Source organism: Panthera tigris, chromosome B4 (assembly GCF_018350195.1).
Source record: "Panthera tigris isolate Pti1 chromosome B4, P.tigris_Pti1_mat1.1, whole genome shotgun sequence".
NCBI classification, from domain to species: Eukaryota; Metazoa; Chordata; class Mammalia; order Carnivora; family Felidae; genus Panthera; species Panthera tigris.
In genome coordinates, this window is record NC_056666.1 from 6,913,991 (window position 1) to 6,941,687 (window position 27,697).

General features: G+C 43.3%; 1 protein-coding gene across 1 annotated transcript in view; it reads right to left on the reverse strand.

The window, feature by feature from the left end:
• Nucleotides 1–1,478: 1,478 nt before the first annotated feature.
• KIN (Kin17 DNA and RNA binding protein) overlaps nucleotides 1,479–27,697 on the reverse strand; it is a 35,686-nt gene continuing 9,467 nt past the window's right edge. Inside the window, exons 4-13 of the mRNA XM_007081191.2 lie at nucleotides 27,511–27,633; nucleotides 26,509–26,690; nucleotides 23,362–23,410; nucleotides 22,356–22,413; nucleotides 14,917–15,046; nucleotides 12,331–12,381; nucleotides 9,246–9,314; nucleotides 8,247–8,346; nucleotides 6,500–6,600; nucleotides 1,479–2,299 (exon numbers count right to left, since the gene is read on the reverse strand). Coding sequence (XP_007081253.1) covers nucleotides 2,237–2,299; nucleotides 6,500–6,600; nucleotides 8,247–8,346; nucleotides 9,246–9,314; nucleotides 12,331–12,381; nucleotides 14,917–15,046; nucleotides 22,356–22,413; nucleotides 23,362–23,410; nucleotides 26,509–26,690; nucleotides 27,511–27,633 — 926 coding nt within the window. The 3' untranslated portion in view covers nucleotides 1,479–2,236. The remainder of the gene's footprint in view (nucleotides 2,300–6,499; nucleotides 6,601–8,246; nucleotides 8,347–9,245; nucleotides 9,315–12,330; nucleotides 12,382–14,916; nucleotides 15,047–22,355; nucleotides 22,414–23,361; nucleotides 23,411–26,508; nucleotides 26,691–27,510; nucleotides 27,634–27,697) is intronic.

The window sequence follows — 27,697 nt, forward strand, 5'->3', positions numbered from 1 at the left end:
AGGTTGACTCCGAATTTACAGGTTGGCGGTGGGGGGTGGGGGGTGGGGGAGGAATCTCGGCAAGGTTGACTTACCTGTTCTGACCAGGGAGACCCATTCTCCCTAACGAAATTCTTCAGGCCAGATTAACACCAGGCCAGGCGGGGCCACAGATGCGTGGCTCCCCGTCTGACACCTCCCTGTATTTTCTGTAGTTCTCACAACAACCCTGCAGGGACACATTTTTTTTTTTTTTTTGATAATTTGTACATTAAAAACACTCTAAGATTACACAGCTGGTGAACAGAACAGCCGACATTCAATTTGAAGCCTGCTCAACTCCAACACCCGGTTCCTTTCCACGTTCCCGTGCTGTCCAGTTAGTCCAGAAACACTTGAACTTATCCCGGAAGAACAGAGCTGGCAAAGCTACTGACATCGCCCCGTTACTGCATCTCGTGCTGCCGTCATCTTCCGGTTCTGTTCGCGGGCGGGTCCTCCCGCCTTCTGACGACAGAATTGATCAGCAATCCCTGATGCTAAGTCCGAGAGAGACGGCCTAGGCGCTGGCGAACCACCCAGGTCTGGCCCATCTCACTATTCCAACCCTTGCCCGTGGAGTGATTTGTCCCGGCCTCAGTTCCAGTCTTCTGTCTGAACCGGGGGAGAAGGGGGAGACAGGAGGCCGGGGACGCTGGCGGTCATCTTGCTGTCGAGAGGGGCTGAGAGCACGGCCGACACAGGCCAAGCCGGGGCCGCGGGAGCCAAGCCCGACCAGGCTGTTTGCACCCTGGACCCCACTGCAAGCCCGGATCTGCTCCTTCTGTCGCATGAGCCATCAATTTATTAAAAAAAATATCCATATATATATACATATATACATACACATATACATATATATACATATATATGTATATTTTTTACATAACCCAAGTATTCGCTGAGTTTCCTGTCTTCTGCATCCCTAAATAATACACTGATCTATTATTTAAAAATGTACAGTTCAACACTGTCGATGGGATTGTAAAATGGTACAGTCACTTTGGAACAGGCTGGAAGTTCCTCAGAATGTTAAACATGGTAGGGGTGCCCCGGGGGGGGGGGGTGCTCAGTCGGTTGAGCGTCCGACTTCGGCTCAGGTCATGACTTCACAGCTTGTGAGTTCGAGCCCAGCATCGGGCTCTGTGCTGACAGCTTACAGCGTGGAGCCTGCTTCGGATTCTGTGTCTCCCTCTCTCTCTGCCCCTCCCCTGCTCACACCCTGTCTCTCTCTCTCTCTCTCTCTCTCTCTCTCTCTTAAATATGAAGAAACATCATCCCATGACTTACAGTCAGGCTCTGCAGCTCCGTTCCCAGGCACTGAAAACGTATGAACACGTGTCCACAGAACATCGTGCGCACGAATGTTCATAGCAGCATTACTCCTAAGAGCCCCAAAGCAGACACGACCAGGATGTCCGTCAACTGACAAACGGGTTTTGACGCTGTGATGTACCATACGGTGGACTATTGCTCAGCAATAAAAAGGAGGGAAGCACTGGTACACGCTACAACATGGGTGCACATTGCAAACACAATGCTCCACGGAAGAAGCGACTCGTAAAAAGACCACCTGTTGTTACGATTCCACTGATATGAAATGTCCAGGACGGGCAAGTCCCCGAGACCGAAAGTAGACTAGTGGTTGCCAGGGGCTGGGGAAAGTGGGAGGACAGGGAGAGACCACGGGCACAAGGTTTCCTTCTGCGGCGATGACAACGCTCTAAGAGTAAATAGTGATGATGGGTGCACATCTCTGTACGTATACTAAAAGCCACCGAACTGTACGTGATATCGTGCGTGAACTCTATCTCAATAAAGCTGAGACTCTATAGTCTGACTTTTTAAAGTGTAATTAGATTTATAGTTCAACGTTACCACTGCAACTATAGAGTATATGAAGGATTTCCTCTACACGATTCTAAATTGTCTTATACAAAACACTTTACGGTAACATTCTTTTAATGAAGATAAAAAATCTTTAAGGCAATATTACAAAGGAAACCAAACCAGTAAAAACAAAATTACATTGTTTTGATACTTCATGAGACATAATTCGATTTTTCTATAAGCTTAGCTGAACAACTATACAGTAATATTTAAATAAATCCATTTGCTTTATACAAAAGAAACACCCTAACACAGTAGAGTCTTATAATGCCTTGGTGAACACCAATTTGATGCTTTAGGATTTTAATGTGTTAACAAATTTTCAAACTCAGGCAAGTTTAGAAATGTCTTCATATTGAATTCCTTCGACTCTGCGTCCTTTTAAAGGGCCCTACAAATTAAAATGATTGAAGAAAAGATTAAAAACACATATACTTACAAGACAAGAAAATGACACCACACTTAAAGATCCAAATTTGTCTCTCCCATACCCCTACAATACCACTACGGCAGCTAACATTTCCGTACGACTGTGACTTTTAAAATATTCTACGGCCTTCTCATTAGGAAGCGCCACGGTTTCTTCGATGACGTGTGAAATGTGCTATCCCTACACGTTGTGGCAGGCACCTGCTGGCTGTTCCGTATCTCCTCTGCTCCCTGGACACTTTCCCTGGCTCCCTATGGGGTGAGGTACGGTCATGAGATGGAGCTCCAGCCGCAGAGGTGAACAGAAGTGACGCGGGCCACCTCCAGGCCAGGCTACGCTGCCTGCACGTGCAGCCCAGCACGCTCGGCCTTGGCCTGTCTGAAGCACAAGAGCGCGGTAAGTATAAAAGTCACTCGGTGAAGGTGACGGAGACACGAGCTGGAAGAATCCCGGGCTCCTCACAAATGGCCCCTTGGAAAAGAGCTGTTCCTGGGGCGCCTGGGCGGCTCAGTCAGTTGAGTGACTTTGGCTCGGGTCATGATCTTGCGGTCTGTGAGTTCGAGCCCCGCGTCGGGCTCTGGGCTGACAGCTCGGAGCCTAGAACTTGCTTGGGATTCTGTGTCTCCCTCTCTCTCTGACCCTCCCCGGTTCATGCTCTGCCTCTCTCTGTCTCAAAAATAAATAAACATTAAAAAAAAATTTTTTTTAAATGATGATGATAATGACTCTAACCTTGAAGTGAGATTTTCATGTTGTTTGTGAAGAATCACACCTTCCCTTAACAATGCTTTTAAAAATGCTATTCTTTTTAACATATAATAATGACTGTATTCGATGGAAACAAGTTCCCAGATAAAGCATGACTCAGGTTGCCTCTTTCATTATCAAGTGTGAAGGCCCACGGTCAGGTAGGCTTTTATGAGAAGAACACAAAACCGGGGAGTAAGAAGGGAGCCGCTCATTTGGTCAACTAGGCAAACAGCTGGGCTAAAAGGCTGAGACTTTCTGAATAACTCGTCAGCTATTTAAAAATCTGCCGAGGGGCGCCTGGGTGGCTCAGTCGGTTAAGCGTCCGACTTCGGCTCAGGTCACGATCTCGCGGTCCGTGAGTTCGAGCCCCGCGTCAGGCTCTGGGCTGATGGCTCGGAGCCTGGAGCCTGTTTCCGATTCTGTGTCTCCCTCTCTCTCTGCCCCTCCCCCGTTCATGCTCTGTCTCTCTCTGTCTCAAAAATAAATAAACGTTTAAAAAAAAAATTAAAAAAAATAAATAAATAAAAATCTGCCTAATAAACGAGTAAATTTCAAAGACTTTGATACTGATGCTATAATTGAAGACGTCGGAAGGGATAAAAACAGCAGGAGAAATCACTCGGGAAGTTTGTGTGTTTCACGGCAACGACTTGAAGCAATTGTGGGGACGTACACAAGTGCACACACGCACACACAAACACATTTCTTTTAAATGGGGCGGGGGAGGCTGCCAAAGGAAAAACAATACGCAGGTTTCTTCGAAAAGTACCTGCCGCTTCACAGTCAGCCAGCCTCTTGTGGGCACGCCTCCTAGTCCTACCCCAGCCCAGCTCTTTAAGCCACACAAGCTCAGAAGGAAGGCCCAAGTGGGGTCACGGCGAGGGAGGAAAGAAACGAGTCCGTGAAAACCAGACTAACCCGAAGGTATCTGGATGGAACCCAGAAAGCCCTCAGTGCTAATTAGTTGTTTTGCGTCTCCCTGAGATGAAAACACGAGTTGAGGCGGGATCTAAATTGGATGCTACTATGAATTTAAAAAGTGCAGGAGAATCGTTTCCAAGGAAATGCTAGATGTTCCATGACCTTATGCTGCCTGAGTCAGAGAGAAAAACGGGAGTTAAAAAAAAAACAAAACAAAACTCAATCTATTAATTTAGTCAGATGGAGAACTTTCTCAGTAACAGAGAGATTCCTTTTCCTTTTCTTCCCTTCTAGTTTGTGTCAGTCACAGTTGCTGAATTCGTGTAGACAGAGACCGGGAAAAAATGCTCCATTTACTTAAATGTGGTTTCTCTCAAATAAGGACCCACCTGATTTTCTGGAACGCAGTCCAGAGATGGGTCTAGATGCCTCCGACCCCCTTCAGGCAACACACGAAAGTGGGCAGTTATGAGCCCAAGTCCTGGAGAGCGCTCAGGACGGTCACCAGACTCTCCGCGGGGTCTCTTATCCCACCCCCCACATGCTGACGCTTCCTACACTGGGTGTGAAAATGGATTTCACTTGGAGAGTCCCTGCCCCATCATTCAGAGTTCCAAAACGCATTAGGCGGTGACGGAAAAGCCTGTTTCAGGCCCTTCCTTCCCTCAGGAGACGTCTCAGGCCTCACTGGGGCGCCCACAGACTGTCAGTGAGCCATCCAGTCTACTTCAGTCAACAACTTGACCTGTACATCAGATTTCCAGAAATTACTTCACTGATCTCTGCTACCTTTTAATCCTTTATGAAAGAAAGGAAGGACTATTTAAAATAGTGATCTCTGGGGGTGCCTGGGTGGCTCAGTCGGTTAAGCGTCCGACTTCGGATCGGATCATGATCTCACGGCTTGTGAGTTCGAGCCTCGCGTCGCGCTCTGTACTGACAGCTCAGAGCCTAGAGCCTCTTCAGATTCTGTGTCTTTCTCTCTCTGCCCCTCTCCCGCTCATAGTCTGTCTCTCTCTGTCTCTCAAAAATAAATAAACTTTAAAAAAAAATTTATGGGAATGCAAGCTGGTTCAGCCACTCTGGAAAAACAGTATGGAGGTTCCTTAAAAAACTAAAAATAGAACTACCCTTCTGACCCAGCAATTGCACTACTAGGCATTTATCCAAGGGATACAGGTATGCTGTTTCAAAGGGACACAGGCACCCCCATGTTTATAGCAGCACTATCAACAATAGCCAAAGTATGGAAAGAGCCCCAATGTCCATCGCTGGATGAATGGAAAAGAAGATGTGGTATATATATACAATGGAGTATTACTCGGTAATCAAAATGAATGAAACCTTGCCATTTGCAACTATGTGGATGGAACTGGAGGGTATTATGCTAAGTGAAATCAGTCAGAGAAAGACAAAAACCATATGACTTCACTCCTATGAGGACTTTAAGAGACAAAACAAATGAACATAAGGGAAGGGAAACAAAAATAATATAAAAACAGGGAGGGGGACAAAACAGAAGAGACTCATAAATATGGAGAACAAACTGAGGGTTATGGAAGGGGTTGTGGGAGGGGGGATGGGCTAAATGGGTAAGGGGCATTAGGGAATCTACTCCTGAAATCATTGTTGCACTATATGCTAACTAATTTGGATGTAAATTTTAAAAAATAAAAAATTAAATTAAAAAAAAAAAACTTAAAATAGTGATCTCTGGGCTTTTCCCGTCATTAATTCTGATTCTATATTCCCCGCTAATTGTATGTCAAATTGAGTTTTATACTGGATATGAAAGAAAAAAGTCAGAATGTGAAACTGTACATATTGTATACAATTTTGTAAAATACAAAGACTGAAAAGGAACAGGTCAAAATATTAAAGGGAGTTATCTGGCTGGAGAATTATTGGTAATTTTTAAAGTTATTTATATTAAATTGTCTTTTTCAGGTCTTAAAACAATAAGCATTGCTATACTGGATGCGTCCCACCCAGAATTCACAGCTGCAACCTAACACCCAGTGTGACAGTATCTGGCGGGCGGCCTTTGCGGAGTGATTAGGTCATGGGGGTGCGCGCTCATGAATGGATTAGTGCCCTTGTAAAGAAGACCCCAGAGAGCTTTGTCCCTTCCACCATATGAGAACACATGAACCAGGAAGTGGGCCCTCACCAGACACTAAGTCGGCCAGTGTCTTATTCTTAGACTTCCAGCCTTCGGAACCGTGGAAATTATTTACTTATCAGCCATCCAGTATATGGTATATTCTGTTACACCGGCTCAAGTGGACTAAGCCACATATGCATTTCTTTTAAAATCAGAAAATACAATCCTTCAGCAATGGCAGAGTTACAAAGAGTAAGCTTACAGATTTCCAAACAGGAGAGAAGACAGACGACAAACCCCAGCTCTAAAACAAAGACCAACCCAATGAAAAAACTATGGCACATTTTTAAAGCCCTTTAGGAATTTCTCTGTGGAAATGTACTTACAGTTTCAATGACTATGGTAGCTGAAAAAGTCTTCTCATTGATGGATTCTAAGGTACCTTCATTTCCTCTGTAGCCTCCATTTAAAACGAGAATTCTTTTTCCTACGATAGAATAGAACACTGAATGCAAAGAAATGTTTGCTTCTTTCTTCTACTTTGTTACAGCAAAATGCAATTACAGTGAATGAACAGAACAAAAAACAAAACCCCTCTGAGTTCTTAATCATTTCAGAACTCTGCAATACTCTAAAGTATAGTCTGGAGATACTCTGATCGCTATAGCATTCTAAGACTCCTCACGTTTTTTTCCACTTGTCAGAGGAAACTTAATCTGCAAGGAGTGGAAGGGAAAATGTTCAGAGCCCAGAAATCATTAGAAAGAAATTCAGACTGGGGTGCCTGAGTGGCTCAGTCGGTTAAGTGTCCAACCTCAGCTCAGGTCATGATCTCACGGCTTGTGAGTTCGAGCCCCGCGTCAGGCTCTGGGCTGACAGCTCAGAGCCTGGAGCCTGCTTCAGATTCTGTGTCTCCCTCTGTCTGTCCCTCCCTTGCTTGCACTCTGTCTCTTGCGTTGTCTCAAAAATAAATAAACACTAAAAAAAAAAAAAAAAAGAAAAAGAAAAATTTAGATTGCTTTGGCTCTTACTATGAGGGAGTCATTCTATTTCTAAGTATCTTCTTAATAGGGGAGAAACCATATGTCCATATAAGGACTTGCGTATGGATATTCTTGGAAATTTTATTTGCAACAGCCCCAAACTGTAAACAAGACAAATGTCCATCAACAGGTGACTGAATGAACAAGAAGTAGCATATCCACACCGGGAAACACTACTTGGCAACAGAGAGAAGTGAGCTACAGACACATACATGTGACAACAGGCACGAATCCAAAATAATTACACGTACTGAAAGATCCAGACCAAAAAACAAGACACATGGTATGGTTTTATTCATACAAAATTCTAGATAGAAACAAACTGATCTATAGTGACAGACAGCAGAAAGGTGGTTGTCTTGGGGACATGGGAGGCAGCAGTGGAGGAGTGGCAGGGAACGATAAAGGGGAGTGAGGAAATTGGGGGGGGGTGATGGATACATTCATTATCCTGATTGTAGGGATTGTTTTAGAGAGTATTCGTGTCTTAAAACTGATCAAATTGTATATTTTACACAAGTGCAATTTATCGTATGTCAATTACATCTCATTAAAGCTAAAAAATTTCTTTTTTTTCAACCATAAAATGAGTTTTATTTTCCTGGGAAAGAATAAAGGACCTGATAAGCAGTTTTGGAGACTAACACGATCACTGTGCTGTCACTATGAAGGGTCGGGTCAGAGGCAGGCAACCCAACCGAAGAAGCATTCGAACGAGATATCAGAGCTACTCAAATGATAAAGACCATTAAGCAAAAGAAAAAGCCAAACAGCAGAGACTTTTACTTTACTACCTCAGGCAGCTAAAGAGATATAATAATAACCCGCGTCTGAGTGACTTTTTTTCCCTATGAGTTTGTATTTTGCTTTCAGAGAAAAAGGATCTTAGGAAGGGAAAACTTATTCATGCCACAAAAGCGCTTTTGCAGAGGACTGGTAAACCCACTGCGTCACCTGAAATCAAGAGCATCAGTTACACTGAAAGGAAACCCGTCTACAACTACCCAGTAATGTCAAAAAACTATGGTTTTAAGGATGGAATCACTCATTTCGATAGCATACAGGTTAAATGGTCTGCAGAAAGATTTACCTGGTGCTGGAATTACTGTTTCTAAATGAGTCTGGTCAAGTTTCAGCTTGTCTCCGGAGTCGATCATCTTGACGACAGCTGTGTATTTGTCAATTACTTCCTGTCATGTGAAATCAACACTTTTATAGTAGCAGAAATATGTGAACACAAATGTCAAAGGACAGAAATAGGTAAGATGAAAACAAACGGCATTCCAGTCAAATGGGAAGAGTAACTCCTATCAATGACACTATTTTACAGATTCCATATACGACTTCTATGCTTCTTAAAATTTGTTTAAATTTCACTACATTTTCCACTTTAGTTCCAGTCTATTTAAGACACAGTTTTACATATTGGTTTCAGGTATACAGGATAGTGGTTCTATGCTTCCTAATAAAGAATTCAGTTCAAGGCCGAGTGAGGCTTTTCATCTGCAAAGAATAAAAGACTGGTCGGTGTTCTTAGAACAAGACTTTGATACACACAGTGAGAGGGACAATGCTCAGCTTCGAGTACAATACAAGGGCACTTACGCACGCACAGTGTTGGGTGCCAGAATAAAACTCTTAGGGGACGGCAAAGAGGGAAAAGGACTGGAGCGCTGATTTTCAAATTTTCAAATCTTAGAGCGGCTGAAAGTCTCCCAGGCAAAACACAACAAGGAAGCCCTCCTTGGAACTCCAGGCACATAATCATATTTATTGCCCATTGTTAACAAAGAGGATGCATCTCACTGATTAGCAAGGCCTGCACAGTGAGTGAGGGAGTTTACGTGGCACCCGTGGGACTTCATACATATTGTTTACTCCAGGAGGAAAGCACACGGTATGTATAAATATAAATTACGGTTGCAAAGGAATCATTTTTCCGCCAATTATGAAGTCAGCTCTCCTTCTACAGAACCATCAAGAACCTCAGACACAATGCTTCTGCCCGGAGGACTTGACCTTTCAGGAATACCAAAAAGGCTTTATTCGGTCAATTTCACAGAGTCCACTCACAGCCTCACAGCCTTACCTTAACAACACCCTTTCTCTTATGATATTTCTCTCCGAGTTTTTTGGTTATAATTTTCACAATGATTTCCTAGAAAATAACAACAAAAAAATAAAGATGAAAGACAGAAGTTATCTTCTCTGTTTCACTCCTTCATTTAAACCATGCTCGCCAAAAATCATAGCAAAGTGTAACTGCTCTGCTAAGGAAAAAATCCGGGTGTTCTAAGCCTTTCCAATCATGGCAAAACGTTCCCTGAGTGACCTTTTATTTCTTCTTTCTCCCTTTATTCGATATGGTTACCGAGAAGGAGAAAACACCTGTCTCGAGGCTGATTTCCACACTGAAGGTCCCCTGAAATCTAGGACTTTTCACCTGTCAGTCTCAACCCTGTTAATCCAGGTCTTTCAGAGAGAGCTGCTTTCTTTCCATTCAAAGAAGTGAAAGGTGCCAAAGATATTACACCGTTGGTGTTCAGTGCTGGTAAAAACTCGGATGGCAAGTCTCACTGGGAATTGCAGGGAAATGTCTTTGAGCTTACGCATGACATTTTTCCAGAATGTTCTCTTCTCGTGATGTTACTCTGAATTTTTGATACACACAGGATTCTTCCAGATTAGCTCCAGCTAAAAGTATCGTTCTTCTGAACATCTAATTCTCAAGTGGGAGAGAAATCTAGGCTTATTTCATATTTGTGCATTCTGGGTTTGCTTCTTTATCATCATGTTGCTGATTTAGATTAGCTGTCTAATGGCGGATTGGGAAAAATAAATCGCCTGACTTCATGCTACAGTCACTATAGCGATTCTGAATTTGCTACTTCAAGTGAATATAACAGAGGTACTAGATGGTCACGAGTACTTCACTAAGCCAGGCCAAAAATTATATTAATCAAAATTCAGTGAGGACTTTGGGGGGAGGGTGTGGAACTGTAGAAAGACATGCTTAAGAGAAAACGTGAACGGTCTAAGACTTTCTAAGTGAAGCCAAATGATGCCAAAACAGCTTCCCTGACTTAATCAGAGTATTTCTGGCCTCAATTTCTCAAAGGCCCTCATGGGTACACACTCATAATCTGAAGCTAACTTATTACATCACTGGGCTTACTGACACTTGCTCACACAATAGATCAGTTCAAAATGTTTCTTTACTCAGTTTAAACACTAAAGCTCTCCGATCTAGCTTGAGGGACTGCTGGTTATTTTAACAAACATACTGCCCATTTCAACATAAGAGACACATGGAATCATCATGGCACTGTTGGCTGACCCTCCCTTTGAATGTAACACTCCGTAAGAGGAAGTAGGAAGAGAATTTGAATAATCTGTTATAAGAGAATTATCAAACAGGAAATATAATTGAATTGGAAGTATTATCAATGGGAAGAGAATTTTTGGACTAGCTAAAACGTAGAAAGCGTTGTCTTTTTTTTTTTTTTCTTTTGCTTTTGGTTTCCTTTCTTTTTCCTTTAAACCAATGGTTCGTAAAGAAGGGCGTACATCAGAATCACCTAGGAGACTGATGAGAATATGCATTTCACCCCACGAGATGGGATGGCGATAGTAGGAAAACATATGTAATTTGGAAAAAAACACTTCTCTAAAGATTTGCGAATTACTCTCTGGGTAAGAACAATTGCTTTCAGGAAAAAAAAACTGTTTTTCTTCCTTTTCTTTTTTGAGAGTGAGAGAGAGAGAGCACGTGAGTGAGCAGAGGAAGGAGAGAGACCCTTAAGCAGCCTCCATGCCCTGTGTGGAGCCCGACTAGGGGCTCTATCCCACGACCGTGAGATCATGACCTGAGCTGAAGTCAAGAGCGGGAGGCTTAGCCAACCGAGCCACCCAGGCGCCTCTCGACTAAATTCTTGATTACATTTTCATAAACAGTAATCAAACTATTAATATTCAAATGCTAGCTACTGTGATGGAGAAAACACACAAAACTTCCCTTCGGCCCATCCCTTACTAATCGTGACCGACCCGTGCTACAGCCGGGGAGTCCGGGCGCCTGAGACATCACAGGAAGCAGCACGTTCACTCGCTCAGAGCACAGCCTGCCGAATGAGACTGCCAGAGAGAGCTGGCTAAGTGCTTATTCTGCGACCCTGGGGAAATCCCCCAAATGCTTTCTGCCTCAGTTTTCTCACCTGTAAAATGGGAATCATAACAATAACTACCTTACAGGGCTCATATAAGAATTAGTTGAAGTGATTCATACAAAGGATTCATTCACTATGTAACACAGTAAGTATTTCCATGTTAGCTGAATTACTGCACGATGCTTCCTGTGGTCACCGGGTGGAAATGCCTCCCAGGTAGAAGACCACAGACTAAGACATGAAATCACTGATCTGAGTTTTCAAGCTAGAGGGAGAAGGACCACGAAGACCTGAATGAGAGCTCACGACTTCCTGACTATCAAGGTTATTATTAACCTTATGTTTCTAATCAAAATTATCTAAATGACACACTCTCACTACCTTTCGGACTCCTGTCACTGATCAAACCAGCTTCTCAAAGAATAATGAAGGCACCCTGAACGTCTTCCGAAAATTTCACATCTAAGCTCAAAACAGAGCATCAGCAAACTATAATAATTTCTGGCAATTATTTAAATATTTCAAAATTATTATCTTAAAACAATAGAACAATAAATACACAATAAAACACAAAGCTCTACTTGAGTTTGTAAAATTAAAACCACCTTTGTTCAACAAAGTACCTAAAGGGATAATCTAAGTTCAATAAGCTGCAAACTGAAAACAAATACTTCTGCTTTCACAATTCTACATTTCAGCCCCATTTCTGAAAACACGACCCTTGTCTTCTAGCAAACACTGGAAACGATTCCAGGCTTCAATTCAAGATGTCCACAAACAAATCTGGCATTAAACTCAAGGAGTCTCACCAGCCTATAAACAGGAAGTTACTCTCTAGTACAGGTGTAACTGATAATTTAAGATCGGATGAAAAGAAAAGGCAGGAAGGTCTATCCATAGGATTTAAGTATGTTTGAGAAACTTAAGTCATTTATACCAAATGCTCTTTGAATCATTCGCTCTTTTTAAAAAGCGTTTAGAACTTGAGAACTCCAGCTGAATACGTACAGGCTGTAGCCAATAGTCTGTTCGGGTACTTCTTTTCCTTTCCTCCTCGATCTGTAGAACACATAAGACATTCACAGAATTCTCTCATTAAAATCCTTAATTTATTTCAAATACCATTCTATTTAACAAAAGAACACCATAAAACATATGCCTGAAAGGGGCTCCGTGTAACTTACAAGCTCTGACAAATACAAATAAACTTTTTTTGCAATTAATTTTTGATTTCAAAAAAACACTTGGGGGACACCTGGCGGGTTTAGTCTGCGAAGCGGGCTACTCTTGATCTTGTAGTTATGGGTTCAAGCCCCATGTTGGGTGCAGAGATTACTTAAAAATAAAATGTTTAGAAAAAACAAACGAACTTGATTTGATAACAACATGTGATAAAGCAAGTCAACTGACCAAGAAAACAAATACAAGTGGCCTCTACTTGGTCAACACTTCAAGGCCATCTGCCAGCGCTATACTGCCCCCTCCCTTCTTCCCCCCACGTGACTGTCATGAGCTGGAAAACAAGCAATGTTTTTGTGGTAAAAACATAACACGGGGTGCCTGGGTGGCTCAGTGGATTAAGTGTCCGACCCATGACTTCAGTTCAGGTCCTGATCTCATGGTTCATGGAATCGAGCCCTGTGTCCAGCTCTGTGCTGACAGGGCAGAGCCTGCTTGGGATTCTCTCTCTCCTCTCTCTCTGCCCCTCCCCTGCTCATGTTGTCTCTCAAAATAAAGAAACATTAAAACAAGCACCTTAATACACACTTAATACCAGTTTTGCACAGCATGGTTAGTTCTATCTACACTCTGATGGCAAAAAGGGGCTTCTCTGTCTGATAAGGACAATAAATCCTGTGAATATAGGGGAAGAAAAATATAACCTGCAGCGACATAAGCAAAAGGGCGTCCAAAAGAAGAGTGCCGTCTGGTCGCTGTGGGGCTGTATCATGCCTCCTTCTTCCTCAGCTGTCTTAAGTGAACCCTAAGTACCAACTTCCGAGGGGCCAGAACACTGCAATTCTTGGGTTGGTAATAAGTCTCATTTTAATTTCTCCAATTTTCCAATATGAACAAAGAGCATTCTAAATTTAGCATGTCTCACCAAGCGGGTAGATGTAGCTTTCCATTTGACTTTGAATTAGATTCAGAAACTCTGCCATGGCCTATTAAGACATATAAGAGGTCACTCCCCCTCCTCTCTCGAACCTCAAATGCTACCACTCTTGCACTCATCACGCTCCAGCCACGTGGATCTTTCCTTCAAATGCTTGAGGTTGAGATCTTCCCTGCCGTAGCACCTTTTCTCAAGCTCTCCCCCACGGCCCGCCCTCTGACCTCCTTAGCACTTAACATTTTGTCATAACTCACTCACTGGTTCACTTGTTCGTGGGACGTCCCTCTTACTAGCATGACACACAAGGACTGTATTTTGCTCTCTACTATACAGACACAGGACCTTGCACAATGCCCAGCACATAACACAACTCAGTATTTGCTCAGTGGCGGAGTGACCGTATCTCAACTTTTTAGACTGGCCTGCATTGTAGGAGCGCCCAGTAACGGGCAAGACCAAATAGCTCCCTCTCAACTCTTCACAACTGAAGAGGAGGGTTTGGGGAGACTAGAGGAAATGATAATACAGAAAAAAAAAAAAAAGTTAGCTTCTTATATCCATTTATTCTTTCTCTTCACCTGTCCTTCTCCTTTTCTATTTGGTTCACAAATTGATTGATCAGGTAAGGCTATGTGTGGAGAGGGAGCGAGGAAGATGTAGGAATATATTGGGGCACTGGGGTGGCTCAGTCGGTTAAGCGTCCGACTTCGGCTCGGTCAGGATCTTGTGGTTCGAGAGTTCGAGCCCTACATCGGGCTCTGTGCTGACAGCTCGGAGCCTGGAGCCTGCTTCGGATTCTGTGTCTCCCTCTCTCTCTGCCCCTCCCCTGCTTGTGCTCTGTCTCTCTCTTTCTCTCAAATATTAAGAAAAATAAATAAAATAAAAAAAAAATAAATAATTTTAAAAATTAAAGGAAAAAAAAGGGAATATATTAACAACTTCCTGCAGCACTGCTCTAGAGCTGCAGGTAGATTTAGGGCCAAAGTCTGGCCCCGGATCCCAAATCACAGGTTTTCAGTGATTCATCACATAGGCCTGGCATCAGGTTCAGTCAAATAAAAAGTACGTCATGGCTTTCTCTTGCTGGCCGGGGGGTGGCAAATGGAAGTCAGAGGCGACAGGAGAGCGCAGGGTGGGCGGGAATCCGTGGAGGACGCCAGTCTCACTGAGCCACGGAAGGTAAACAGAGCTGCTCCTTCCTGCTCTCGACCCCGCCGCAGCCCTTCTGCCTGAATTCCACTGACCGTGAGCACACGGAGAGTTCTGAAGGCAGCACTTGAAGCGAGAAACTAAACTTTGATGGGGGGCTTCCAACTCCTTTAGTTCCATCTGATCTACACCCCTCCCCTAGCCCAGTGTCTACACAGCTTTTGACTTTCAGTAATCTAAGAACTGGCAAAACTACCTAACCTTCCTCAGTTTGAACTACGTCATTCCTCTAACAGCTGAAAAGTCGACACGCGGCTGGTAAACTATACCTCCATGATTTCATCGAGCGCGGATTTCTTTTTTTTCTTTTCTTTTGATCGAGCTGTGCTCTGGGAAGATTCTTTTCGCTTAACTGATGCCGCATTCCCGACTGTCTTCAACGCGCTCGGTCCCAAGGAGCTGGCGAAAAGAAGAGCCATACCTGTTAACAGACACTATGCACAGGCTTTCCAACGTGCAGAAGAACAACACAGGAAAGATTTGTTACATGATTCATTTACAATGGGTCAGTCGAAACAATAAAGGACCTGTCTCTATGCCTTACAGGACTGTGAGCGCGAGAACACGTGACCTGTCCCGCCGTAGCGCCCTCCTCCCCCTCCCCCTCATCCCTTCTCTTGGCGCCAACGGTGATCAGCACGGCCGAGTGGTGGCAGCGTGGCTTTGGGGTTGGGCAGACCAGGGTTTAAGGAGACTTCTGCTTCTGACTGAGCGATTAACCTTTCTACACCTGAGTTCCTCATCTACAAATCAGGATAAAAATGGGACCCGACTCATAGCTCACTGCAAGGACTAAGTAAGATGCGTGTAAAGAAGTCTCGCATATTACCGCCAGTTCTATTTTCTGAAGGCAAAAATCTCAACAGGTCACTTAATTTTTGATTGCTCCCGCCTGCCCAGAATCGACGGTGTAAATTCTAAAATTTGCACCGCAATATAAAATTGTCCCCACTGGCCCAAGAATGCTATCTCTAACTTATTATATACACTGGCCATTCTGAACAACTCGTTATTGATTGAGCCACGCCGTGTTTCATGCCTTTGCAGATTTACACGTGCCTCTTTCATACGTAGAACAATCTCTCCATTTATCTCCATTTGTCCCAATTCTGTTAAGATCCTTTCTTCACGAGGCTTCTTGGATCTTGCTGTCTCTGTGGCGTGTATCACACTCCACTTTGCATTGTAATCATTTGCATATATGATTTGTACATGTAATCAGGTGTGTATGTTTGTATTTACTTATTTTTTGTTGTAAAGGAGCAGTAACCGTCTAGTGACTCACATAAAACACATGCTCAGTTAATATTTGCTAACTGAATCTTGTCAGTCTAATCATTTAGTTTGTCATATCTGCAAACGACGAATAGACGAAAATATGTGCATGAAGCTCCTATGGGGATAACCAAGAGAAAAGTGTGATTGACAGAAAAACAACCTTGAATTATTCTTTGGACTTTTTTTTAAGGCATTTAAAGACAGCACTGGACTTACTGGCAGCCAGGTCACTCTAACGAGTCCTGTTCAGCTTGGAGTCAACTATGATCCCTACTTCTCTTCTGCAGTTCAGGACCCCCTGACTCGGTCTTCGTGGAAGTTCATGTTCTCTCTTTACCTAACTGGAAGGTTTTCAATTTATCCTTTCGAAATGTCACTTGCTGGGTTTTGTCCCATAACTCAATCCTCTGAATATATTTCTAAGTTCTCATTCTGTCAGTGGACACATTTCCCAGGTTTGTGACAATTGTACATAACATACATTTGGTTCTGAACAGATTAAGTCCGTATAAAGATAAACGCTTCAACTTGCTGCTTAAAGAAAGGTTCTTTAGGGGCACCTGGGTGGCTCAGTCGGTTAAGCGTCTGACTCTTGATTTCGGCTCAGGTCATGATCCCACGGTTTGTGAGTTCGAGCCCCGTGTCAGGCTCTGCGCTGACAGCGTCCCTCTCTCTGCCCCTCCCCTGCTCGTGCGCTTGCTCTCTCTCAAAGTGAATATTTTAAAAATGAAGCAAAAAAGTTTCTTGAGATTTAAAAGTACCTTTAGCTAGAAATCCACGAAACTTAGCACTAATTCCAGATCACAATCAACCACACTGTGTCCACGTAAGAGGCGCTAATAACCCTAGCAAAAGGGGAATGAGGTTTAAGTGGGTAATTGGGGGGGGGGTCTAGTGATTACGTTTACAAACCACCTATTTCCTCCTATAGTCAGTGCTTATGTTTCTGCTTTCTGACCCTTGTCACATCCTCCATAATTCCCCAAATTTGATCAATACTGAGTCCTCGGATACATTGATAAATTATTTCGGTATTTCGGTATTCATCTCAACCTGGAATCTTGAGACATTCTTCTTGAAACTAAGCGGCATAAAAAACAAACTATCCCATTAATAAGTGAGCAAAAGGCATTTCTCCAAAGAAGACACATAAATGGTCAAAAAGTCCATGAAAAGATGCTTCACAACACTAACCATCAGGGAAACGTAACTCCAGAGCACGCGAGACAACACTTCCCGTCTCTTAGGATGGCTTGTGTATGAAAAATACAGAAAAGAGAAGCGTTGGTGAGGACGGGGCGCCCTGGAACCTTGTGCACTGTTGGTGCAAATGCACGACTGGAGCAAGTGCTATGGGAAGCAGCCAGGCAGTTCTTAAACAAAGCAAGCGCAGGGCCATCCTACAGTCCAGCGACTCCACTCCTGGGTGTATACCCAAAGGACTGAAAGAAGGGACTCGAACACATATCTGTGCACCAGTGTTCAGAACAGCATTATCTGTGATCACCAAAAGGTGGGAATGACTCAAAATGTCCAATGGCTGATGAAGAGACGAACAAAATGTGGTCTACAGGACAACAGGAGAGTATTCAGCCTTAAAAGGGAAGGAAATTCTGACACATGACCACAAGGTGGATGTACCTTGAGGACATTAGAGTGAGTGAAAGAAGCCAGTCACGGAAGGGCAACCTCTGTATGACTCCACTCAGAGGAGGAGATTAGAACAGTCACGTTCACAGAGACAGAAAGCAGGACAGAGGTCACTGGGGTCTGGTGGGGTAGAGGGAAACGGGGAGTTAGGGTTTAACGAGTACAGTTTCAGTTCGGGGTAATGAGAAAGTCTGGCAGATGGATGCTGGTCACAGACACAATGTGAATCTATTTGCTGCCACTGACCCGTGCACTTAAAAACGGTCAAAATGGTAAACGTCATGTTATATATATTTTGCCGCACAAAAACACCTAAACTGAATAGAAAAAAGAGTCTTCTGTCAAGACAATTTATTTGGCATTGTTAGATGTCTACAAGGTGACAAGCAGCGGGGATAAAAAGATGAACAGAATAGCCCATCAGGATCTCACCACAGGTGGGAGAACAGACATGGAAGGGTGTCCCGGGAAGGGGGAACGGCAGACACCGAGAAAAGTCAGGGTGAGCCAGCACGGCTCGTCTAGGACGGCACAAATAATTTAGCAGAGCTGGAGTACAAGTGGTGGGGGATGTACCGGATCACAATGGTCACATAAGAGCATGGAAAAAAATGACATCTCACAGGTGATGACCAAAGATACTGAGTCTTTAATAAGAGAAAGAGGGGCACCTGGGCGGCTCCGTCGGTTGAGTGTCCAACTTTTTTTTTAATTTTTAAAAAAATCTTTATTTTTGAGAGAGAGAGCGAGCGAGGAAGGGGCAGAGACAGAGAGACACACAGAATCCGAAACAGGCTCCAGGCTCTGAGCTGTCAGCACAAAGCCCGACACGGGGCTCGAATTCACGACCTGCAAGCTCATGACCTGAGCCAAAGTCGGACGCTCAACCGACTGAGCCACCCAGGCGCGCCCCGACCATCCAACTCTTGATTTTGGCTCAGGTTATGATCCCAGGGTCATGGGATCAAGCCCTGTGTTGGGCTCTGCACTGGGCACGGAGCCTGTTGAAGATTCTCTGGGGCATCAGGGTGGCCTAGTGGGTTAAGCATCTGACTCTTGATTTTGGCTCAGGTCATGATCTCTCTGTTTGTGGGTTCAAGCCCCATGTTGGGCTCTGCGCTGACAGTGATATAGAATTCTCTCTCTCCCTCTCTCACTGCCCCTCCCCTGCCCACTCTCTCTCAAAATAAATAAACTTAAAAGAAAAAAAAGTTTCTCTCTCTCCCTCTCCCCTTCTCTTCCGTTCATGTTTTCTCTTTCTTAAAAAAATAAAAATAAATAAAATAAAATTTTAATTGCTTATTAAAAAAAAGAGAGAGAGAGACATGGTAGGGCTTGACATCTAGATCCTTCTGCTTGCAATATCAAGATTCTGTTAGAGCTAAAATGAATGATGAAGAATTTAAGAAATGCTGACAGAAGACATTATGAAGGACAGAAATCACTAACACAGAAACCAGAGAAATTATATTATCAAGAAAATAAAAAGTTGGGCTTTTTTATGTTTATTTATTTTGAAAGAGAGAGAGCGAGAGAAGGCAAGTCCGAGCAGGGGAGGGTCAGAAAGAGAGGGACACAGAGAATCCCAAGCCCAAGCCAACGCACAGGGGATTGATCTCACGAGCTGAGATCATGACCTGAGCAGAAATCAGGAGTTGGACACTTAACCGACTGAGCCACTCAGGCACCCCAAAAAGTTGGTATTTTGAAAGAGTAATAAAACAGATACTAAATTTGAGAGGCTAGATAAAAAGGATAGTCTAGAAAAAGAAAAATGATGCAAATTATTGAAATTCATATGATCAAGATTATATTGCAAAGTTGAATAAACTAATGACTGTCACAAAAGTGTTAAATAGTACATAAATAGTTAATAGTAATAACTAAATAGTAATAACTAATAGTTATACTAATAGTAATAGTATTACTATAACTAATAGTAATTAGTTATACTAATAGTAATAGTATTACTATAACTAATAGTAATTAGTTATACTAATAGTAATAGTAATAACTAAACAGTAATACTCTTATTAATAGTAATAACTAAATAGTACATAAATAGTTAATAGTACATAAATAGTTAATAGTAAAAGGCATTCCCTCGCCAGCTGACACTAACACAGTATTTTACCAAGCTTTCAAGAAAGTGATAATCCCTATCCTGAAAATACTGCTTAGAATCAAGAGAGAAAACCTATACAAATCATTTTAAGAACTTAACATCGCCAGAAGCATAGGAAATTAAATATCACTCTCAGTGACGGTGAAGTAAAAGGCAAGAGTCCATTTTTTTTCAGCTGTGGACTACATTCAATCTTCCCACTAGCTGCTCTCACCATAACAGCCCTCCTCCCCCAAAAAGGTTCTAGTAGAAGGTGACAAACCGAGACAGTGAAGATGGGGCTAAAATCAAGGCAAGAAATGAACAGTAACAGATTGCGAATGGAATGTTCGCTCCTAGAAGGGCCCTAGAATTCTGCCATCAGTTAGTAATAACTAACACAGTTAAAGAAGAGGAGCCCCAAAACAGAAATGGGAACCGAGTAACCTGTGTTCAAAGCCGGGAGGAGCAGGGCTCACCTCCGTGCCTCAGTATAGCCTAAGACACCCATTTTTGCTATCTAGATCACTTCATTCATTCTGAGCTTTAGCTATACAAGAGACATAAGTCGATAGGAAAATAAATCCCAACCTCTATAAAAATGGGCCATAATGTCAGAAAAAGGAAATTTAGATGAGTCTTAACATTGTATTATCTGTGACGCCATTTACGCGTCCGTATACACACTTGAGACTGAACACACGGAACTTGGTCAAATAAAACTACTTTTATAATGACATCAAAGCCTGGCGTCGGGGTGCAGGAGGCTAAACAGCAGACCCCACAGATAACCGGTCCTCATCCCTGGAGTTGACACATGCGACCTTACTGGGAAAAGGGTCTTTGCGAACGAGATTAGGTTATAGATTCTGAGGTGAGACTAGCCCGGGGTGCCCGAGTGGGTTCTATACACATGCATCCTTTCAAGAGGGAAACAGGCAGACTTGACGCACAGAGAAGGTGGTGTGAAGGTGGGGCAAAGAGAGATGTGAAGACGCTGCTCTTGAAAACTGAAGGGTGCAGCCACAAGCCGAGGGATGGCAGCAGCCAGCGGAAGCCGGAAGAGGCAAAGGACGGATTCCCGCCGGGGCCCGCGGAGGCAGCACCGCCCGGCACGTGGCCTGATCTCGGCCGGCGATTCTGACTTCACGCTTCTGGCTTCCGGAAACAGAATAAATTCCTGTTGTTTCAGGACACTTGGTTTCTGGTCATTTACAGCAGCCACAGAAAACTAATACGAGAGAGACCAGTTTGGGGGCCGCTGGGACCAAGTTTAACATTTATCTACACTTGGGAATAACAAATAATAAGGGAGACTGGAGGGAAACACGTACAGGTCTAAAACCATAAGGCAACGTGTGAGCTGACATATTTAAATCTGTCTTCCGGGTCCTATCAGACCACTACTTTGAGAAGAATTTTCAAGGGTGCCACGTGTAGAACCCAGCTGACCGCTTCCTTCACGATCTCTAATGTAGGTGTCAATTCTGAAATATTTCGACCAAAGTGAAGACCTCCGGCCAGCCATTCTGAAGCAGTATTACGTGCTCCCTCAGTCTGTCTAGTTCCTTCAACTCTCCTCGCCACTTACTTCGTCGTGTAAATAAACACTCGCCTAATAAATTAACCAGAGAACCTGAGTTAGGTCTTCAATAAACAATATGTAAAATACTAAGTAAAATAACAAGGATTGGCCAACTCAAAACTAATTCCTGGTAGATAATGGGAAGGCGTCAGGAGGAGGTGCCTTCCTGAATATCTTGTCTTTTTTTTTTTTTTTTTTTATCTTCATAAACAACTGGACACACTGCGCATCACAGATAGTGAGCAGAGATGTGGTGAAAGAATGTCTAAGAACTGCAAGAGAAGGGAACGTGAAAAGTGAGAAGTACCTGACTACATGCTGTTCCAGGACTTGGCAAACTACAACCTAAGGGGCAGATGCAGCCTGCTGCCTGTGTTTATAAATAAGATTTTACTGGAATACAGCCACGACCGCTTGTTTACATATTGTCTCTGGCTGCTTTCTCGCTCCGAGAGCAGCTAAGTGGTTGTGACAAAGACATATGGCCAATGATGTCTAAACTATTTACTGTAGGGCCTTTCCCAGAAAAAGCTGGCAAGCCCCATTCTGTTACTACGTCGCGTAGCCCGGAAGGCAGTCGTCACTGAGTGCTGACCAGGGCATTTACACTGTACTAGGTGCTGAGAAGTTAGGCGAATGACTTCGTCTCTATTCTCACAAGATCTTAATACGGTAGACAGAACAAAAACTGTACACTCCAGCTAATATTTAAACTTGAGACGTGGGCTCTGATAGAAAACCAAATAGCAAAACAAAAGAAAAAAAGGAAAAAGAAAACCAAATAGCACCGCAGTAGCACAGAAGGAATTATTAAGTGGAGAAGGACTCCCAGAGAGACAAAGATGTGTCATGGGAAGCACGTGATCAGAGTAGGCCTTTCCTCAAAAGGGGGAATCATATCATCATAGGCAAATCAGGGAAAAAAACAGTTGCTGAAAAACACAACCACCACCAAACAAAAACAAAACGAAGAAGAAAATTACAACCAGAAAAAAAAAACAAAACACCCACAATACTGCAGCTTTTAAAATGTAGTCATCAACATTTCACAGAAATCCTCGAGTTCTAAGATACCTATTCACGTAGCTCACCTTGATTTGGATGATGTTGCTGCTGAACTACATGCTCCTTTATTCAAATTGAATGTAACTGGAAGAAAAAACAGTGCTATAGTTTGTGACGCATTTTACACGTTTCATCTCCTACCCATGCACACACACTTCATTTATACATATATACGTATATATTTCAGGGAAATTATAACACTTCTCAGGTAAGATACCACACCACATCCACACAGAAGTTCCCGGACGGTCGGCATGAACGAGAGCTGGAATGCTCCTATCCAGAGATGATACACTCCTGCAGAGAAGCGCACTGGGCAGATGCTCGGAGCTGGGAAAGGCTGCCTTGGCTGTTCTCCACCTCCACTGTCCCCTTCTGCCCTTGCTAAGGGGACAGAACTCCAATTTTGTTTAGGTGTTCACACTTCTCACACTGTGTCTGTATCCTCTGTAAATTTGCATGTTGAAAACCTAATGCTCAAAGTGATGGGATTAGGAGGCAGGGGCAGGGGTGGGGGTGGAGGCTTTGTAAGGTTCTTTTGCTCTAAAGCAATCAAAATAATCCCGCTTCCTTTCCCAGCGACTGCCTTTGAGGTGGAGGCTGATAGGGTCTGCCCAGTGACATTCAGAAGGAAGTCTGCTGGCCGGAGGAGTGTCTTCTAGGTAAAGTTTCCTGGCTCACAGGGGACTCTAGAAGAGATGCCCTCTGTCATCCTCTGGACAATGCTGGGTCTACATACAGTGGCCGAAAGTGCCCACAGCTACCTCGTGTCCCGCTGCTGACCGATGGCCTGCCCCTGGGACTCTTGTTAGAGCAAGCCATTTCCTTACTACTGAGGCTCCCTTTGGTCAGTTTTCTTACTTGTAGCTGAAGTTATCCTACCCAGTTCATCGTTACAACTTTTTCACATATGGGCGAGAACAGTGCGATCCAGACACAGTACAGGTCTTGCTCCCAAACCTGTTGCTAGTTTTTGGCAGGGCCGATAGGAAAGCATCCATATTAGAAGAAGAAAAAAAAAAGTAAAACTACCTTTTTCTTCATCATTTTCTCTGCTTAATTCCGTAAAAACAGGAGCCTCCTAAAAGGAAAAAAAAAAAAAAAGAGTGTGAAGCTTTGGTTTATAGTGCATTTGCCATCAGTACTCAGTAGGCCCAGGTGCTGACTTCCTACCCATTGTTGCAAGGCAGCTCCAAATACAAGTGCAAGGTGATTAAGATCCTAGCCAAGAAATGACACGTACTGCAAACATCCTTCCACTGAGCACTATTCCAAAGCGGGGAGAAAGTGACTTCTCTGGACCAAACTGCAGAAGTTTACCTACATCTGTCTTCCTGCTACAATTTAAAATGGAAACAACATAAAACAATAAACTTTAAAAGTTTTAGCTAGAGGATTACCTTAAAAAAACAAAACCTTTCTATATTGTGGGATGGTTTACTGTTAAGATCGAGAGTCTAAGACGAACTCAGGAAGAAGTGCAGGTAAAACCCACCTCTGCACGGTATTGGCTCTGTCGCCTGCCAATCTCACAATCTCCCTTATGCCTCAACTATTCTATCTTTAAAACAGTGATAACGTGCATATTCAGAGGTATCATAAGGGTTAAATACGATATAAAGGAAACACTTAGCATCACGCCTGCAAGAGTGTTTGATAAATGTTAACTGTGGTTTCTACTAACAGAAAAGATGTTCTTATAAATAAAACGTTAAAAAAAAATGTTCTTGAGATCTAACTGAGATAGTCTTTCCTTAGGCAATGTCCATTAACATCTTACAAAAGACACAATGTTACTTTTAAAAAAACTGACATGTTTAAGTGTGGAATGAGGAAGCACTGATCAGTAGGACTTCTTTTACTGGAAGATGCTATTTATACCTGGAAAGTATGAATTAACTTGAAGGTCTTAATGGAATTAAGCAAAAATGTTACAAAACAACGCTATTCCAAAAGGTAAACCATGTTCCTCTGTACAAGATGTGATCCTTCTTAATTTCCACAATAGGAAATTATAATTTTCCCTCCACTGAAAACAGAACTTTAAATTTTATTTTCATTTTATTTTAAAGTTTATTTGTTTTTTAGAGAAAGAGAGTGCAGGGAAGGAGCAGAGAGAGAGAGAATCCCAAGGAGACTCCACACTGTCAGCGCGGAGCCCAATGTGAGGCTCAAACTCGCAAACCATGAGATCGTGCCCTGAGCCGAAACGAAGAGTCGCGTGCTTAACTGACTAAGCCACCCAGATGCCCCCAGAGGTTTAAAGGTTTTTTTTTTTTAATTTTTTTAATGTTTATTCATTTTTCAGAGACAGAGAGAGACAGAGCATGAGTGGGGGACGGGTAGAGAGAGAGGGAGGCATAGAATCTGAAGCAGGCTCTGAGCTGTAAGCACAGAGCCCGACAGGGGGCTCAAGCTGACGGACCGCAGGATCATGATCTGGGCCCAAGTCAGATGCTTAACCGACTGAGCCTCCCAGGTGCCCTCAGAGGTCTAAATTTTAAAAAGGTAAAAGAATTTCAAGAATAAAAATCTTTTTTCAATCTTAGGCAGGGGTTAAATTTTACAACTACAGTGCTTTAAACATTGTTCTATTTTAATATAGAAACCTCCTAAAAGATGGCGTAAATACGTGCATATGAAAGCAGCACCATATTACACACGCACAGCCACCCACTTATCAAGGTCAATTAACACGGTATAAAAGTTGACTCATAAATGGATCTTTACTTTCTTATTGCCTTTTCCTTCCTGCGTCACTCTGTAATAAACAGCTTCTATAAGACACGCACATTAATGATCGGAGCAGCTGTATTCATAATAGCCAAATCCTGAAAACAAGCTACATGTTTCTCAGCAGGACAATGGATCAATTGTGTGATATTCATAAAATGGAATAGACATCAATTTTAAAAAGGGTGAAACAGTGGTAGGAAAGGACACAGGTGCAGTAAACATAAAGAACATTCTGTCTGAGTTAAAGAAGCCAGACACAGAGAGAGTGTACCGTATGGCGAAGTTCATACGAACTTTGACGAAGTTCATGAACCAACCGGCAAGTAATTAAGAGTGGCACATCAGAACACCAGTTCCTTCCTGGGGAACAGGGAATATTAACTGGGAATGAGTATGACACTGAAAATGTTCTGTATCTTGATCTGGGTGGTCATTTCATAAGCTATCCATCCATCTACTATCCATCCATCCATCCATATGTAAAATTTCACTAAGCTGTAACCTTAAGATTAACGCACATCATACACTTTAGCACATGTATCTTATACCACAATAAAGTTTTTTCTTTTTTTAATGTTTATTTTTGACAGAGAGAGAGAGACAGAGCATGAGCAGGGGAGGGGCAGAGAGAGAGGGGGAGACGCAGAATCCGAAGCAGGCTCCGGCACAGAGCCCGATGCGGGGCTCAAACCCACAGACCGCGAGATCATGACCTGAGCCGAAGTCGGACGCTCAACTGACTGAGCCACCCAGGCGCCCCACACAATAAAGTTTTTAAAATACTAAATGGCTAGGAGCGCCACCTATGTACAGTCTATGCTTTCCTACACACACACAACTTTTGGTATGGAAGCACCATGAGGCAGGGAGTTTTTATCTTTTGTTTACTGCTCTCTCCCCAGTGCCTAGAAGAAGGCTTGGCACACAGAGGGTACCCAATAAATATCTGTTAAAGTAAATGCCCTCCTCTAGTTATTCTAACACCCGAACCACCTTCCCCATGCCCTGTCTCCCCATTTACCTGGGTTCGGCCTGTTGATTCTTCAGGCTCACAGGTTGTATCTGCCTGATTCAAATAGTCTACATCCTGCCCAGGCTGGGGCAGGCGCTGGCACCTAGGTTCCCACACTGTGTTTCACTCCGGTATCGCGCTAATTACGGCCGAGTGATGTCATCTGCTATGTCTCCCCCATTAGTTATCACCTGCACCTTAACCATAAGGAAGCTGAGGTTTAGAACTATAGAATTCTATAAGATCAAGAGTCAGTAAGTCAGAGATGGGACCCAGGCTGGCCTCGACTCCAGAAGCTGGCCTTTTAGACTCCGCCATGCTCATTCTCTTCTTCGGTAAGGAACAGCATCTGCCAAACTCAACTCGATGCTTAAAAATTTTGCTTCTTGAGACCTTTTCCCATTGCCTCCCTGAATGACGCTGCTGCCCACCTGTTCTTTCCCTTCCAGACCTCTTCTCACTTGTTCTTCAATAAACTTGGCTGTCTTCTCTTCATCATCAAGGTCCTGCTTCTTCTTCTTCTCCAGTTCCAGTTGCCGGCGGATAGTTTCTGGGTCCCTGTCGATATACTGAATATACCAGCCCTTCGGCGTCTCATCCACCTTGCACAAGCCTTAAAAAGAAAAAAAAAAATAACAAGTAAACTCATACACAACCAAAACTAAAGGGAAATATAAACGCGCTCCATCTCTGCGTCATGTACTTATTCATTCAAATACACTCATTCAAACACATTCAAATACACAAATTCATGCGGCCCACGGATTTTCCATACTCACAGTTGATAAAACTTAGGTATTTTAAGTGGGATACTTTATCTCCTGGAACAGAAAAAATTATCATTCTGATTTTTAACTACCTGGACTAAGTCAACTATGTACGCCAGGGAAATACAGGAAAGAAGTATCATCTTGCTTAGTAATTATTTAACTGTGTCTAAGTATTTAACATCCGACGAGTACATGATATTCTACTAACTTAATAGAAATTTGCCCCGTAAAATGGAATCAAGTAACACACTGAGTACGTGATACATGTCACGGCTCCTTGCCCTCTCCTTCCAAGTTCATCCTATGAAGATTAGAAATGGAAAAAGCTGCAGCAAAGTTTTAAAAAGCTCCTTGCGCGGGGGTAACAAAAGCCTCAGAAAGTAAAATGAGTACGGGGGCGTAAGAGGGGGAGGACTGGTAATAACCCTTAACCCGAATGAGAGGATGCGGCGGCGATAAATCCGGGCCCTGTCAAAAGAACCGTCCCAGACGCTCGCGTTCGGGTGGAACACACAAAATGAGTCCCGGAAGATTATGCTCCCCTCCGCCAGTTTTTAACTGCCCTGCTCGCCCTCTTTTCCGTAAACGTACACAGAAACCGTGACAATTGTGTCTCTGCCCCCGAGCCACGCAACAGCTGCTCAGACTCTGTCTTATTCTCACCTTCTCTGCCCAGCCACTTGGTAAAATCAGTCAGAGTCTCCCACTGGGTGGCATTCATGTGGATGTGCTCCCGGTGGCTGATATACTCATTGTACACGATGTTGTTGTGGACTCTCTTAGTGCCTGAGAACAAAACAGCACACCGTCAACCCGGAGCAGGTTTACGGATTAGGAAGTTGTTGTGCGC